The sequence below is a fragment of the Tiliqua scincoides genome, chromosome 1, assembly GCF_035046505.1.
Source record: "Tiliqua scincoides isolate rTilSci1 chromosome 1, rTilSci1.hap2, whole genome shotgun sequence".
Taxonomy (NCBI): domain Eukaryota; kingdom Metazoa; phylum Chordata; class Lepidosauria; order Squamata; family Scincidae; genus Tiliqua; species Tiliqua scincoides.
Genome location: NC_089821.1, coordinates 268,015,836 through 268,032,845, shown reverse-complemented (window position 1 = coordinate 268,032,845; position 17,010 = coordinate 268,015,836). Strand labels below are relative to the sequence as shown.

Genomic DNA, 17,010 nt, shown 5'->3' with positions numbered 1-17,010 from the left:
AATTCTTCTTCCCTGTAGCAAGTCCTTACTCTACAATCTACACTTGAGAGACTGCAAGGATAAAGGAGAGAATAAGCAGTCCATCTTGGGGGACTTTTATGCGAATGCCCGGTCTCCGAGCGAAGATGAGAGAACTGGAATGTTTTGTGACTAGGGAAACATTGACATAGTGGGCATAACGGAAACATGGTGGAATGCAGAGAACCAGTGGGATACCGCAATCCCAGGCTATAAACTCTACAGTCCCTCTCTTGAGACTTTTCGGCGAGGCCTGAAGACCTTTTTGTTTAAAGAAGCCTTCTGAGTTCATGGCCTTTTAAAACATCTTTTCTATATCTTTTAGTATTTTTACAGGCCTGATTCCTCTATGATTTGCTGCGTTTTGCTCTTTTTGTCTGACTTTTTATCTGACTACGGTTTTTATGGGTATATGTTAATGTGTTTTTAATGTGTTTTTATTTGTGGTTAAATTATGTTTTTAATCTGTTTTTAATATGTTGTAAGCCTCCCTGGGTCCCTTTGGGGAGAAGGGCGGGATATAAATATATATATATATATATATATATATATATATATATATATATATATATATATATATATATATATATATATATATATATATATATATATATATATATATATATATATATTGGCAACCTTCAGTCTCGAAAGACTATGGTATCGCGCTCTGAAAGGTGGTTCTGGCACAGCGTCTAGTGTGGCTGAAAAGGCCAATCCGGGAGTGACAATCCCTTCCACACCAGGAGCAAGTGCAGTCTGTCCCTGGTCTGTCTCCCTGGCTATGGGCCTTCCTTCTTTGCCTCTTAGCCTCAGACTGTTGGCAAAGTGTCTCTTCAAACTGGGAAAGGCCATGCTGCACAGCCTGCCTCCAAGCGGGCCGCTCAGAGGCCAGGGTTTCCCACTTGTTGAGGTCCATCCCTAAGGCCTTCAGATCCCTCTTGCAGATGTCCTTGTATCGCAGCTGTGGTCTACCTGTAGGGCGCTTTCCTTGCACGAGTTCTCCATAGAGGAGATCCTTTGGGATCCGGCCATCATCCATTCTCACGACATGACCAAGCCAACGCAGGCGTCTCTGTTTCAGCAGTGAATACATGCTAGGGATTCCAGCACGTTCCAGGACTGTGTTGTTTGGAACTTTGTCCTGCCAGGTGATGCCGAGGATGCGTCGGAGGCAGCGCATGTGGAAAGCGCTCAGTTTCCTCTCCTGTTGTGGGCGAAGAGTCCATGACTCGCTGCAGTACAGAAGTGTACTCAGGATATAAATAAAGTTTATTATTATTATTATTATTATTATTATTATTATTATTATTATTATTATTATTATTATTATTATTATTATTATAGGGAAGGGTTTGTTGGTGGTGTGGTAGCCATTTATGTTAAAGAAGGGATAGAATCCAGCAAAGTAGAGATTGGAGACTGGTCCGACTCCACCATAGAATTGCTGTGGGTAGATTACCAGGCCTGAGGAGTGATGTAATACTGGGGGCATGCTATCATGCTCTGGACCAGAAACCAGAAGAGAACCTTGAAATGAGGAAACAAGTCAGGGAGGTGTCGAGGAGGGACAGGATTGTAATCATGGAGAACTTCAATTATCCTCACATCGACTGGGTCACTTTGTGCTCCGGTCAGGAAAGAGTAACCGGTTTTCTTGACATACTAAATGACTGTACTTTAGAGCAACTAGTCATGGAACCCACCAGAGCATAGGCGACTCTGGATTTAATATTGTGTGGTACTCAGGACCTGGTTAGAGAGGTAAATGTTACTGAGCCATTGGGGAACAGTGATCATGCTGTAATTAGTTTCACCTTGTGTGTCAGGGGAAGAGTACCAAACAAATCTAACACAAAAACCCTTGACTTCCGAAGGGCGGACTTCCCTCAAATGAGGAGGCTAGTTAGGAAGAAGTTGAAAGGGAAGGTAAAGAGGGTCCAATCTCTCCAGAGTGCGTGGAAGCTTTTTAGAACAACAGTAATAGAAGCCCAGCAGAAGTGTATACCACAAAGGAAGAAGGGCTTGACTAAGTTCAGGAGGGTGCCCGCATGGCTAACGAGCCAAGTTAGAGAGACTGTAAAGGGCAAGGAAGCTTCCTTCCGTAAATGGAAGTCTTGCCCTGAGGAGAATAAAAAGGAACATAAACAGTGGCAGAATTGTTATTATTATTATTAACAGTATTTATATACCGCTTTTCAACTAAAAGTTTACAGAAGAAATGTAAGAAGGTGATTTGGGGCCAAGAGGGACTATGAGGAACACCTGGCCAGCAACATTAAGGGGAATAATAAAAACTTCTTCAGGAAACCCACCAGAGAAGCAGTTGGCCCTCTGGATGGCGAGGAAGGGAAAGGGGGAGATAAAAGGAGACTTGGAGATGGCAGAGAAATTAAATGAGTTCTTTACCCAAGATCTTCTGCCATGAAGACAGATGCAGATACAGCTGCCTGAACTGCCCCTCCTGACCAAGGAAATAAGTTGGATAGAGGTTAAAAGAGAAGACATTACAGACCTAATTGACAAATTAAAGATCAATAAGTCACCGGGCTCTGATGGCATCCACCCAAGGGTTATTAAGGAACTGAAGAATGAAGTTGCTGATCTCTTGACTAAAACATGCAACTTGTCCCTTAAAAATGGGCATGGTGCCAGAAGATTGGAGGATAGCAAATGTCACATTGATCTTTAAAAAGGGAAGGAGAGGGGTCCTGGGTAATTATAGGCCAGTCAGCCTAAAGTCTGCTCCACGTAAGATGGTGGAATGCCTCATCAAAGATAAAATCGTAGAACACCTAGACCAGGGGTGCTCACACTTTTTTGGCTCGAGAGCTACTTTGAAACCCAGCAAGGCCCGGAGATCTACCAGAGTTTTTTTTACAATGTTTGCACCATCATAACATATAACATTTATGTGTACAATGTATGTTGGTGTGCCTTGAGCCCCACTGAGTATAACAGGACTTACTCCTGAGTAGACATGCCTAGGATTAGGCTGTGAGGCTGCAATCCTAGCCACACTTACCTGGGAGTAAGCCCCATTGAGTACAATGGGCCTTACTCCCGGCATTTCCTCCCAGAGGCACCTGAAGGGGGGGTCGGCACTCCGCGATCTACTCATTTTGCCTCACGATCTACCGGTAGATCGCGATCCACCTATCGAGCACCCCTGACATAGACGAACAAGCCTCGCTGAGGGAGAATCAGCATGGCTTCTGTAAGGGTAAGTCTTGCCTCACGAATCTTTTAGAATTCTTGAAAAGTTCAACAGGCATGTGGATGTGGGAGAACCTGTGAATATTATATATCTGGACTTTCAGAAGGCATTTGACACGGTCCCTCACCAAAGGCTACTGAGAAAACACCACAGTCAGGGAATTAGAGGGCAGGTCCTCTCCTGGATTAGGAACTGGTTGAGGTCCAGGAAGCAGAGAGTTGGTGTCAATGGGCAGTTTTCACAGTGGAGAGAGGTGGAGTGCCCCAAGGATCTGTTAGAACATAAGAACAGCCCCACTGGATCAGGCCATAGGCCCATCTAGTCCAGCTTCCTGTATCTCACAGCGGCCCACCAAATGCCCCAGGGAGCACACCAGATAACAAGAGACCTCATCCTGGTGCCCTCCCTTGCATCTGGCATTCTGACATAACCCATTTCTAAAATCAGGAGGTTGCGCATATACATCATGGCTTGTACCCCATAATGGATTTTTCCTCCAGAAACTTGTCCAATCCCCTTTTAAAGGCGTCTAGGCTAGACACCATCACCACATCCTGTGGCAAGGAGTTCAACAGACCAACCACACGCTGAGTAAAGAAATATTTTCTTTTGTCTGTCCTAACCCGCCCAACACTCAATTTTAGTGGATGTCCCCTGGTTCTGGTATTATGTGAGAGTGTAAAGAGCATCTCCCTATCCACTCTGTCCATCCCCTGCATAATTTTGTATGTCTCAATCATGTCCCCCCTCAAGCGTCTCTTTTCTAGGCTGAAGAGGCCCAAACGCCGTAGCCTTTCCTCATAAGGAAGGTGCCCCAGCCCCGTAATCATCTTAGTCGCTCTCTTTTGCACCTTTTCCATTTCCACTATGTCTTTTTTGAGATGTGGCGACCAGAACTGGACACAATACTCCAGGTGTAGCCTTACCATAGATTTGTACAACGGCATTATAATATTAGCCGTTTTGTTCTCAATACCCTTCCTAATGATCCCAAGCATAGAATTGGCCTTCTTCACTGCCGCCGCACATTGGGTCGACACTTTCATCGACCTGTCCACCACCACCCCAAGATCTCTCTCCTGATCTGTCACAGACAGCTCAGAACCCATCAGCCTATATCTAAAGTTTTGATTTTTTGCCCCAATGTGCATGACTTTACACTTACTGACACTGAAGCGCATCTGCCATTTTGCTGCCCATTCTGCCAGTCTGGAGAGATCTTTCTGGAGCTCCTAACAATCACTTCTGGTCTTCACCACTTGGAAAAGTTTGGTGTCGTCTGCAAACTTAGCCACCTCACTGCTCAACCCTGTCTCCAGGTCATTTATGAAGAGGTTGAAAAGCACCGGTCCCAGGACAGATCCTTGGGGCACACCGCTTTTCACCTCTCTCCATTGTGAAAATTGCCCATTGACACCCACTCTCTGCTTCCTGGCCTCCAACCAGTTCTCAATCCATGAGAGGACCTGTCCCCTAATTCCCTGACTGTGGAGTTTTTTCAGTAGCCTTTGGTGAGGGACCGTGTCGAACGCCTTCTGAAAGTCCAGATATATAATGTCCACGGGTTCTCCCACATCCACATGCCTGTTGACCTTTTCAAAGAAAAGGTTCGTGAGGCAAGACTTCTCCTTACAGAAGCCATGCTGACTCTCCCTCAGCAAGGCCTGTTTGTCTATGTGATTTGAGATCCTATCTTTGATGAGTCATTCCACCATCTTACCCGGTATGGATGTTAGGCTGACTGGCCAATAGTTTCCCGGGTCCCCCCTCTTTCCCTTTTTACAGTTAGGCGTGACATATGCTATCCTCCAATCTTCTGGCACCGTGGCCGTTTTGAGGGACAAGTTGCATACCTTAGTCAAGAGATCTGCAACTTCATTCTTCAGTTCCTTAATAACTCTTGGGTAGATGCCATCAGGGCCCGGTGACTTATTGATCTTTAATTTATCAATGAGGTCTGAAACATCTTCTCTTTTAACCTCTATCTGACTTAACTCCTCGGTCAGGAGGGGCCGTTCGGGCAGCGGTATCTGCCCGAGGTCTTCTGCCGTGAAGACAGATGCAAAGAACTCATTTAATTTCTCTGCCATCTCTAAGTCTCCTTTTATCTCCCCTTTCCCTCCCTCACCATCCAGAGGGCCAACCGCTTCTCTGGCGGGTTTCCTGCTTCTAACATATTTGAAGAAGCTTTTATTATTCCCCTTAATGTTGCTGGCCATGCGTTCCTCATAGTCTCGCTTGGCCTCCCGTATCACCTTCTTACATTTCTTTTGCCAAAGTTTATGTTCCTTTTTATTCTCCTCATTAGGGCAAGACTTCCATTTACGGAAGGAAGCTTCCTTGCCCTTCACAGCCTCTCTAACTTGGCTGGTTAGCCTTGCGGGCACCCTCCTGGATTTAGTGGAACCCTTCTTTCTTTGCGGTATACACCTTTGCAGGGCCTCTATTACTGTTGTTTTAAGCAGCCTCCATGCACTCTGGAGAGATTGGACTCTTTTTACCCTCCCTTTCAACCTCCTTCTCCTCATTTGAGGGAAGTCCGCCCGTCGGAAGTCAAGGGTTTTTGTTAGAGATTTGCCTGGTATTCTTCCCCCAACGTGCATGTCAAAACGTTCTGAGACCTGTACTTTTCAACCTGTTCATAAATGACCTGGCGACAGGGCTAAGCAGTGAGGTGGCCAAGTTTGCAGATGACACCAAACTTTTCCGAGACAGAAAAGGAGAGAGATCTTGGGGTCCTTGTGGACAGCTTGATGAAAGTGTCAACCCAATGTGCGGTGGCAGTGAAGAGGGCTAATTCCATGCTTGGGATCATTAGGAAGGGCATTCAGTATAAGGCAGCTAATATTGTAATGCCGTTGTACAAATTGATGGTAGGGCCACACTTGGAGTATTGTGTTCAGTTCTGGTCACCACATCTCAAAAAGGATATAGTGAAGATGGAAAAGGTGCAAAAGAGAGCAACCAAAATGATTACTGGGCTGGGGCACCTTCCCTATGAGGAAAGGCTACAGTGTTTCTGCCTCTTCTGCCTCTAGAAAAGAGGCGCCTGAGGGGGGGACATGATTGAGACATACAAAATCATGCAGGGGATGGACAGAGTAGATAGAGAGACGCTCTTTTCCCTCTCACATAACACCAGAACCAGGGGACATCCACAAAAGTTGAGTGTTGGGAGAGTTAGGACAGACAGAAGAAAATGTTTCTTTACCCAGCATGTAATTAGTTTGTGGAACTCATTGCCACAGGAAGTAGTGATGGCATCTTGCCTGGATACCTTTAAGAGGGGATTGGACAAATTTTTGGAGAAAAAGTTCATTACGGGTTACAAGTCATAGTAGGTATGTGCAAACTCTTGGTTTTAGAGGCAGTCTGCCTCTGCCAGATGCAGGGCAGGGCACTGGGGTGCAGGTTGTGTCTGTTATCTTGTGTGCTCCCTGGGCATTTGGTCGGCTACTGTGAGATACAGGAAGCTGGACTAAATGGACCTTTGGCCTGATCCAGTGGAGCTCTTCTTTACACATCTTGCTTTGCACGTATGATGAAAAGTATTTTTCTAACTCATAACAGTGTAAGATGAAACAAAATTATGTGTTATAGAAGAGAGGAAATAAAAGCAGCTGTTGTAAAACTTTCTACCTCAATCAACAGGTATTTAGACTGAGCCTGTGTTGTGTTAGCTGTTGGACACAGAAGAAATATCTTGACTCTTTTCTTAGTGGGCTCAAATGTGTAAAACAGTTCATAGTCTTTAGGTTCACATACAATGCATTATGTGTATGTCTAACATAGTTTCGCATGGAACACAACACATGCATGTTTGGAAAGATGTGTGTTACAAGAGCTTACACCACAGAACCTACTGTGACCATGGTTCCCTTCCATTTACTGTATATGTGAAGTAGCTTCAAATATGTGAATATGGGCTTTTGCTGCTATGTATATGAAGCAGGGCGGGCAAAGTGAAAGTCTTGACAGTTGGATAGCGAATTAAGCAGGTGGTGCAAAACAGATGTAACTAGTGTAAATTAGTGCAGGTGGAGCCTTGGTATCCATGAGGGATTTGTTCTTGAACCCCTCACAGATACAAAAATCCATAATTACCGAAATCCGCTGTTTTGGGCCCCTCTAAAGCCCCCAAAAGTGACTGGAGGTGTGCTCTGGTTGCCTCCGAGGGCTTTCTGAAGCCCGAAGAGGCTGCGTGTGTCCGCCTGCAGCCTCTGCAGACTTCAGAAAGCCCTCAGAAGGTGACTGAAGCGCATTCTTTGGAGGGTTGAGAGATCTGTGGATATAAAATCCACAGATAAACAGGCTCCACTTGTATGTAGTTTACCCTTTGTCATCTAGTATGCTCCAATGAACATAAGTGTTCTTGTTAGACTTTAACTTGAAATAATTTTAACCAATTTTTTTTTTGGGGGGGGGGAGCCATACTGGAATCTTGAGATTGGTATTGGAATGCATTAGTGCACTTGTACGCACCTATGCACTCCCATTGCTAGGTACAGTTAGTTCAAAAGAAGGCTTGCTACTTGTCAAAACAGCTATAAGATGGCTTATAGTACTGTTGTCTGTAGATCTCTTACATCATTATTGAGAAAAGCTGTGATAATTTCTTTTTTCTTCCTATGTAAAGTATATGGTGTAAATATGTTGCAAAGCAGGAACTTAGAAGACCAATAATCAAATTTAATCTTTACTCGTTTAAGGCATAGGGAGGCAACCAGTAGTTCACATGCACATGTGGATGGAAGCTAGAAGGACTTCAGGTTAGTTATGACGTAAATAGACCTGTGCTCCTGCCTGCTTCTGAACTCAATAGGCTAGCAGTAAAATCATGTCAAGCAAGGGTGTGTGTGTGTATTCTGCTGTACCGTATACCAAAGGGGCCCTACCTCGTAGCTGACCTTGAATTGTGCCACACTTGGGAAGAAATTTGGCCACTACTCTTTTAAGGAAATCAAGGAGGCATATTTTATACTCCTTTTAGCTAGTTTCATAACTACTTTTGGACCAAAAGGCAAAACTGTCATACTGGTGCTTCCTGCAAATGCTACTCTAGAGATTTTTAAACTGTAAATTGCTTCAGTCTCCTTTACTTTTGATAGTCTTTTAACTGTTTGGTTTCTTTATTGTATGTAGAAAATAAAAATTACAAAGTGGAAGAAGAGTTGGGGGGAGAAGGAACAAGATAGTATTATACCCTGCTAACTGGGTAAGAGGCACTTTTTCAAGCGGGTGCTCCTCTTTTTAGCAGGAGAGAGTAACACTGGCTCACGTCATCCCAGTAGTGTCTTTTCTAGTGGCTGTCTGCTGGTGTTCTTTTGCATCTTTTTAGATTGTGAGCCTTTTGGGACAGGGAGCCATTCGATATTTGCTTTTGTCTGTAAATTGGTTTGTGAACTTTTTGTTGAAAAGCGGTATGTAAATACAGATGACGATGATGATGATTGATAGTATACAACAGAACAAGTCAGAAGTGTGATCACAAGAAGAAATTTGTCTGGTTTAATCCAAACAACACAGTCCTGGAACGTGCTGGAATCCCTAGCATGTATTCACTGCTGAAACAGAGACGCCTGCGTTGGCTTGGTCATGTCGTGAGAATGGATGATGGCCGGATCCCAAAGGATCTCCTCTATGGAGAACTCGTGCAAGGAAAGCGCCCTACAGGTAGACCACAGCTGCGATACAAGGACATCTGCAAGAGGGATCTGAAGGCCTTAGCGATGGACCTCAACAAGTGGGAAACCCTGGCCTCTGAGCGGCCCGCTTGGAGGCAGGCTGTGCAGCATGGCCTTTCCCAGTTTGAAGAGACACTTTGCCAACAGTCTGAGGCTAAGAGGCAAAGAAGGAAGGCCCATAGCCAGGGAGACAGACCAGGGACAGACTACACTTGCTCCCGGTGTGGAAGGGATTGTCACTCCCAGATTGGCCTTTTCAGCCACACTAGACGCTGTGCCAGAACCACCTTTCAGAGCGCGTTACCATAGTCTTTCGAGACTGAAGGTTGCCAATACAATATACCTGTTCTAATATATTCAAGGAAGCTAACAAACTTACAGCCCAATCCTATGGGCAATTATGCCTGTGGAACATACATTCCACTGGCATAATGTGCTCTGCAATTGTCAGAAATGCAACACCTCTGATGCATGTGGCCTGACCACCACCTCAAGCAGTGAGTGGCCAGTTCTGTATAAAGATGGATCAGGCCCTCCTGTCAGAGCAGGTAAGGCCATGGGAGGGAGCGGAATGGGAAAGAGATGGGGTGGGCAGATCTACCACCCACCAAATCCTAACCCCCTTCCTGGGCCTGATCCACCTGCACAGCTCAGCATGGACTTGCATCAGCTATTGAGCTGGCGCAGGTCCAAACTGACCCATAGTAACTTCTGGGGCTTACTCCAGGGCAAGGGAACAAACATTGCCTTACCACAAGGAGGCCTCAATATGCTGAAACTCCCCTGCAGGATACAGCAGAACCTGTGTTGGCATCGTGTTCATTTGGATTGGGCTGTTAATCTTAAGACCAAAAAAAGGAGAGATTCAGCATGTGTCTTGGGCAAATGAGATCCATTTGACAGTTGATTTGTAAAGTATATTTGAGTGATCTTTACTCAGAAGTTTAAGAAATCCAAAATATCTAAACATAATTTTAATTAATATACAGAAAACAAAAATATACAATATTGGTTAAGTAGGTGGTCTCTTTAGTATAGGGGTAGGCAAACTTTGGCCTGGGGGCCATTGTGGCCCTTGGGGACCCCCAGTCTCCTATGAGCTTCTGGCCCATCAAACTGTTGGAGCATGCACTGGCCCGCAACTGCTGGTCGCAACCTCCAGACACGAGCTGTGGGCCAAGTTAGAGCAAGGCCTTTTATAGTCTCTGTATATTTTGCTTTTCTTTGGGCATTATTTTAACCCACCCTTTCTTCTGAACAACTTATATCTCCATTTGTTTCTGGCTGACTTGATCTGTATATTTTCACTGTGCAAGAGGTATATGGCAAACAGGTTTGTAGTTCTCATGTGGTTCTACATACCTGTACTATAATTCTCATGTGTATTATGAATAAGCTCAATAAAATTCATTCATTCATATAAGTTCTGTAATGTATTAATTTATGTAAATTTGTTCAGATTGAAATGTAAATTCTTTTTTCCTGACCCCTGACACAGTGTCAGAGAGATGATGTGGCCCTCCTGCCAAAATTCCCAGGATCGCGTCCCTAAGGGGGGTGGGGGGTACTTTACTTTGGGCTTGGGCAAGCAGCAGGAGGTGCAGGGAGCCCTCGCAGCCCTCTGAAGTGCTCCCCGAGGCTTGGAACAATGAGAAACAGCACACGCAAACCACTTCCAGTTTTGCTTTGCAGCCAGGAGGTGGTTTGTGCATGGTGTTTCTCAACATCCAATGCCTTGGGAAGCTCTGTGGAGGGCTGCGCAGGGCTCTCTGCATCTCCTGCTGCTTGCCCAAGCCCACAATAAGTGAGAGCACTGCCCTTCCCCCCCTTAGTGATGTGAATCCTGGGAATCGTGCCACTGCCCTCACCCCTCCCCTGCAAAGACTTACTCAGGAGTAAATCTCCCTAAAAGTTTGAGAACCACTGGGTATTATGCAAAATTTGCTATCTTGTAATGTTGATTCCTCCTCCCCCATTGTTTCTTGGCAGATGATGATGTACCTGCAGATATGGTTGCAGAAGAATCAGGTCCTGGTGCACAAAATAGTCCATACCAACTTCGCAGAAAAACTCTTTTACCTAAAAGAACAGCTTGCCCTACAAAGAGCAGCATGGAGGTATTTAGAAAAAAACATACTTGTATTATATATACTAAAATCGATGCATAACTCAATGGGCCAATCCTTGCTCTATGGGGAGTGGAGGGAATTCCACATATGGGGAGCAGCATGACTTGGAAAGAGGATTTGGTGGGAATGTATCTTATCTAATTTTCTTTTCTATTAACTTGTTAGGGTGCCTCTACTTCAGCTACAGAGAACTTTGGTCATCGAGCAAAACGTGCTAGAGTATCTGGGAAACTTCAGGATTTGTCAGGTAATTGCCTTTTTTTGCTATGGTAGTGGACAAAGAAATGCTTAGCTTTCTAACATCCCCTCCCTTTGTTAATGGCTTGAACAGTTTTTAAATGGAAGAGTGGTCATCGATAATAATAGCCCTCTTTATCTATAGTCACTTCCTTTTAATGAGTGGATTTTTTTCTAGAATTGGAAGATCTTTATATTTTCTTGGGTGAGGCTAATAAATGGCTTCCTAAAAGGGTATTTTAGAAACAAGTATTGGTTGAGAGTGCTTGAAGGAGTTGTGGGTGGCTGGGTGGCAAGCTTTTTTCTGGCAAGGATGTGGAGTAGGATTTTGCAGAGACTGTTAGATGTACAAGCAATATCCTGTCAGGGGTATGTGTGTCAGATTAGATTACATGGCTACCCATTTCTAACTTGTATGCAGTAGCAAAGACAAATCTGATAATTTGTTTGAACTGGGCAGGGAAATCATAGTGGTGATATAGGAAACTGAGATAGTAGACAACCTGTTTTATGGGAGTTGCATTGGCTACCTGTACACTTCCAGGCCAACTCAAAGTGACCTTCAGAATACTATTGTGTATTTGAGACCACCCCTCCTTTTGTGAACCTTTGCTGCTGAGGTATACTGGCTGACCTGTTCACAGACCTGTACCTGGCTTCCGCACATAGGGTCAAGAGGTAGGATCAGTCTTTTAGCCCCAAGACTTTAAAATGCACATTGAAGTCTGCCCCCATTCTCTTCTTTAGAAAGCTGTTTCAGTTTTTATTTTGGCATTCATTTATAGAACATGATTAGTTACCCTGTTTTTTGTCAGGGGTGAATGAATGACCAGTTTTGTCTTTTCTTGCCGCTTTTGATTGGTACTAAAAAAGACAGGATATGAATCTTTTAATTAAATAAATACTGTAGTACGTGTATGCTGATGATATAGCAAAATTTTGAAGCCATTCAGCTATGTCTTCAGAATTTAGCAGTGCTACTTTGATGTTGGAATGGTTGTCATGTACTATCTTAGCAAATCATTCCTTTGACTTGAATTTGTGACACCTTTGTGTTCATCCTGAATGGGAGAACATCTTATTAACAAGGTTGATATGTAAGTTGATGTTCTCAGAAGATAATCATTAGCCAGCACTCTTTATGGACATGTAGTGTCCTAAAGCCTTGGAGAAAATCAGATGGATCAGAAAGAGACCAGGCTTGTTTGACATATCTTTCCTACTGTTGGGCTCTAGATCTGTTTAAACTTACCCAAATTCTGTTGCTCACTTTTTCTAGTCGCCTAGGGCAAATATTTCATCATGTAGAGCAGTGATTTTCAACCTTTTTCATCTCAAGGCACTAAAATGGTCAAGACACACCATCAGTTTTTTGACAGTTGACAAGGCACACTGTGCTGTCAATGGAGGGCTTACATCCCCCAATGGCCCTACTAGTAAATGACCGTCTCCCAAATTCCCACGGCACCCCTGGGGACCATTCATGACACACCAGTGTGCCATGGCACAGTGGTTGAAAAAGACTGACGTAGAGGATTTTAATAACCCTCTTTAGACCAGTAGGGGTGGTGATTGTGAAATGACCTTTGAACTTTTATGTTCTCTTCTTCCCAAAAACAGAAATTGAGTGCGGTTTTAAAAAACATTGCAAAGGAACATTCTACATTAATTCAGACTTCTTCCTTATTGATACTGAAAATGTGTTAGCTGTTTCCTCCCCAAAAAGATGGGCAGAGTTTTTCTTCTATCAAATCAGGTACTCCAAAGTCTTACCTCTGATATCCTGAAAGGAAGAATCAACAGGAAGTTTAATATTTAAAATTCCTCGGTGCAGCTGAAAACAGTGGGAAACCTGTTCATAAATTCCAGTGAATTTTAGGGGAATTACACTTTAATTGCCATTTTATCTGGTTTGTGCCATTTGCTCGTTAGGTGAAGCTCATGTACTCGTGGCACATTTGCCTTTTAAGGACAACCTTGGAGTCTGTTCTAAAAGGCATGAGGGCTATACTTTGAGATAGGTGCATGGAGAATATCATTCCGTTTCCACTGAACAAGTGCAGCTTGCCCACCCCACTTAGATATGGAGAAGGGCTTGTAGAACAGCCGACAAAGCTCCCATAGATTCCATAGATAAGGTTTTGAGCCAAAAATCATGGGATTTTCTATGACCCTCAGATAAGTCAGGAGTTAAACTTAGGGGGGTGTCTGACTATAGTTTTGTCTGATTTTTACCCAAGGTCAGATCCTGAAAAATAATGTACCACTAATTTGTTACCTATAGCCCTAGTAGTAAATGACCCTCTCTCATATAGAGACTGTACAGTCTCTAATTTATTAAAAAACATAGTAAAAGATCATAAAATACATTTTTATTCTTTTTAAATTCTGGTCTTCACCACCTTTTTGTAAGCACTATCAGAGTAAGTGCACTGTAAACAACATACCAGTAAAACAGTGATTCCCAACCTGGTATTCATGTACTCCCAGGGACACTCAACAGGACCTTTAGGGGTACTTGGAAAAGAATGGAATAATGGCAGAAAAACGCAGGTCGTGCTCCAGAATGGTCATGCTCCAGAATGCCTTGCAAGTCAGGAATGCCTTGCAAGGACCAGCAAGGTAGGAAGGGAGGTAGCTAGTTGGCTGTGAAAGCCCCACCAATAGCTAGCTTTTGGTCATCATTGTATGAACCAGTGATTGAAAACCAGCACAGTAAAAAAAGCTGAAATGTAATATAGAAAGTGATCAATCACCCAGAATTTCTCAGCGCACTTCTGGTGCAAAACAAAACAAAAGGCAGAGTCTTCTGTTCTTCAAACAGATTAAAAGAGAAAATATGTGATGAATACATGAAGTCTGGGTTTTCATAGAGAGGAGTTGAGGGCTTGTATTATTACAAACATTTTGCTAATATGAAGGGTACAATTTATGGAAATGGGCTGCCAAGGGATATGCAAGTGGAAAAGGTTGGGAACCACTGCAGGAGATCCATGAATCAAATCCACCTGCAATATTGTCAGGTTCGAATTCCAAATTCTCTCACTGACAGATTCCCTATTCACAATGGTGTTCGCCAGGGTTGTATTCTTGCTCCTTTATTATTTAATTTATTTTTATCCGATTTACCATCTTTTCTTTCTTCTTCTATTCATTCTACTCCGGTTTTAAATGGGGTCCCTGTCTTTACTCTTTTATATGCAGATGATGCAGTACTATTATCCTTAACTAAATCGGGACTTCACTGCATCTTGGCTACATTTCAGGAGTACTGTAAACTAAATGACCTAACAATTAATTCGAACAAAACTCAAATTATGGTGTTTTCCGTTCTTGGTCCCCTATAACATGGACGATAGGTCCAAATATATATAAACAAGTCCAGTCGTATAAATATTTAGGTCTTATTTTTCATTACAAACTTTCTTGGTCTCTTCATAAGAAAGCTATCATTTCATCTCTTTCCCCTCAACTTAAAGCAATATTAAAAATTTTTTACAATGAAGGTAATCAATATGTTCCCGCTGCTATCCAGATCTTTCAGTCCAAAATTCTTTCTCATTTGTTTTACGGTGTTCCAATTTGGATTAAAGCAATTAATAAGGATATTGACCAGATTGCAACATCTTTTTTTCGCAGAATTCTAGGGATCCCAAATTTAATTCGTGTATCCACAATTATCCTAGAATTAGGTATTCATTTACTAACAACTACAGCCTGGTTACTCACCTTTAAATATTGGCTTAAATTGTTTTTAAACTCTCATTCAGGTTCCTTTTTATATGATTTGTTAAGTGATTCTTATTCTTCTCCTTGGTTTCGATTGATAGAAAATAAACTTGTTTCTCTTGATCTCTCTTTATAATCCCTGGCCGATTTGAGTCTTACAAGAGCATATTCTTTGATAAAAGACAAGCTCTTAGCATTTGAATTTAATTATTTAAGTATTAATCTTAACCCTATTTGTTCCCCTCTTTTTTTTTGGCTTGGCCCCATCTTTTAATCATGTATCAAATTATTTTTATACATTAATCAACCCGTTACATAGGCGAGCCTTTATGTTAGCTCGTTTTAACATTTTCCCCTCGGCAGTTCATTCTGGCCGTTTTTTTAACATTCCACGGGAGAAAAGGCTCTGTCTCTTTTGTCACGAGTAGCCTGATTTTTTGTTTCATATACTCTTTTTTTGTCCAGTTCTGGGGTCGGCAACCTGCCATTCTGGAGCCGCAAGCGGCTCTTTCAGCCTTCTCCTGCGGCTCCCTGCGGGGCCAAGCCGTGGGGGGAGGGGCACGCCCCTCCCGTGAAGCAGCCACTGCTCACCAGCCCGAGCACACGGGCGCAGCTCCCTCACCTCCTGTGGCTGCGCCCCATAGGAGAGGGCGTGAACAGCTGGCGGAGCAGCTCCTGCCCAAAGAGCCGCCGCCGCCGCCACTGCACGTTCCCTCCCGCCCGAGCCGCAGCCCCAGCCGCCTGCCTGTGTAGGGGAGGGTGCGTAAACGAACCTGACCCCACGGAGATAGGCAAAAGCAAGCAATTGAGTGCAGCTGCTCTGTCCTCCTCCCAAGCTCAGGGCACAATCCTGTGCGCGTCTCCTCAGAAGTAAGTCCCATTGAACACCCTGAGCACACGGGCTGCAGCTGCGCCCCATTGGAGAGGGCGCGAACGGCGGGCGGAGCAGCTCCTCCGCCGAGAGCAAGCCCCCGCCGCTGCACGTTCCCTCCTGCCGGAGCAGCAGCCCGAGCCTGTGCGTGTCTCCTCAGAAGTAAGTCCCATTGAACACCCTGATGACCCCCCTTCCCACAAGGGGTCCTTCCCCCCTTCCCCACAAGGGGTCCTTCCCCCCTTTCCACAAGCAGCCCTGACCCCACGGAGCCAAGGCAAAAGCAAGCAGTTGGCTGCAGCTGCTCTGTCGTCCTCCCAAGCTCAGGGCACAATCCTGTGCACGTCTCCTCAGAAGTAAGTCCCATTGTGCTTGCTCCCAGGAAAGTGTGCACAGGATTACAGCCCCCAAGCTCCCCACTCAGCATTCCCCCCATCGCTCAGTCACCTTCTCACTGTCCCATTTCCTTCACTTGTTCAGAGGTAGTATTGTGTGTAAAGGCATTTACAAAAGTACAGAAGTAAATGACAGTAAAGAATGACAGTATCCTTCACAAGCAGTTCACCTGTGCACAATCTAAAACAGTTGTTCTCCAACTGTGGATCTGGCCCTGATTTTTAGTGGGACCTATAAGAGGGAAGTGTATTATATAACTGTGACCTACAAGAGGGGAGCGCAAACTATATATGCAGTGTATATATACTCCCCTGGGAGTGAGCCCCGTTGACTTTACTGGGGCTGACTTCTGAGTAGACAGGGAGAGGAGCCACTCGCAGGCTGCACTCCTGTCCATGCATCCCTGGGATGAAGCCCCGTTGACTCTACTGGGGCTGACTTACCTTTCCCCCTGTTTTTGCACTGGTATGTATGGGGATCTGCCCCCCCCCAACTTCCATCTGTTGGTTCTGTGTGCAAGGGGTTTTGCACTGGTCTTGCTGTGATGTCTATATAGAGATCTTCCCTCCCCCACACCTTTTCCCTGTTTTTGCACTGGTATGTATGGAGATCTGCCCCCCCCCCAACTTCCATGTGTTGGTTCTGTGTGCAAGGGGTTTTGCGCTGGTCTTGCTGTGATGTCTATATAGAGATCTTTCCTCTCCCACACCTTTTCCCTGTTTTTGCACT

The 17,010-nt window shown here is 44.3% G+C and overlaps 1 protein-coding gene across 2 annotated transcripts in view; it reads left to right on the top strand.

The window, feature by feature from the left end:
• FBXO11 (F-box protein 11) overlaps positions 1–17,010 on the top strand; it is a 112,650-nt gene that overhangs the window by 66,432 nt on the left and 29,208 nt on the right. For both annotated transcript variants that reach the window (XM_066625723.1, XM_066625714.1), the window contains exons 2-3: positions 10,909–11,036; positions 11,214–11,295. In XM_066625723.1, coding sequence (XP_066481820.1) covers positions 10,909–11,036; positions 11,214–11,295 — 210 coding nt within the window. The remainder of the gene's footprint in view (positions 1–10,908; positions 11,037–11,213; positions 11,296–17,010) is intronic.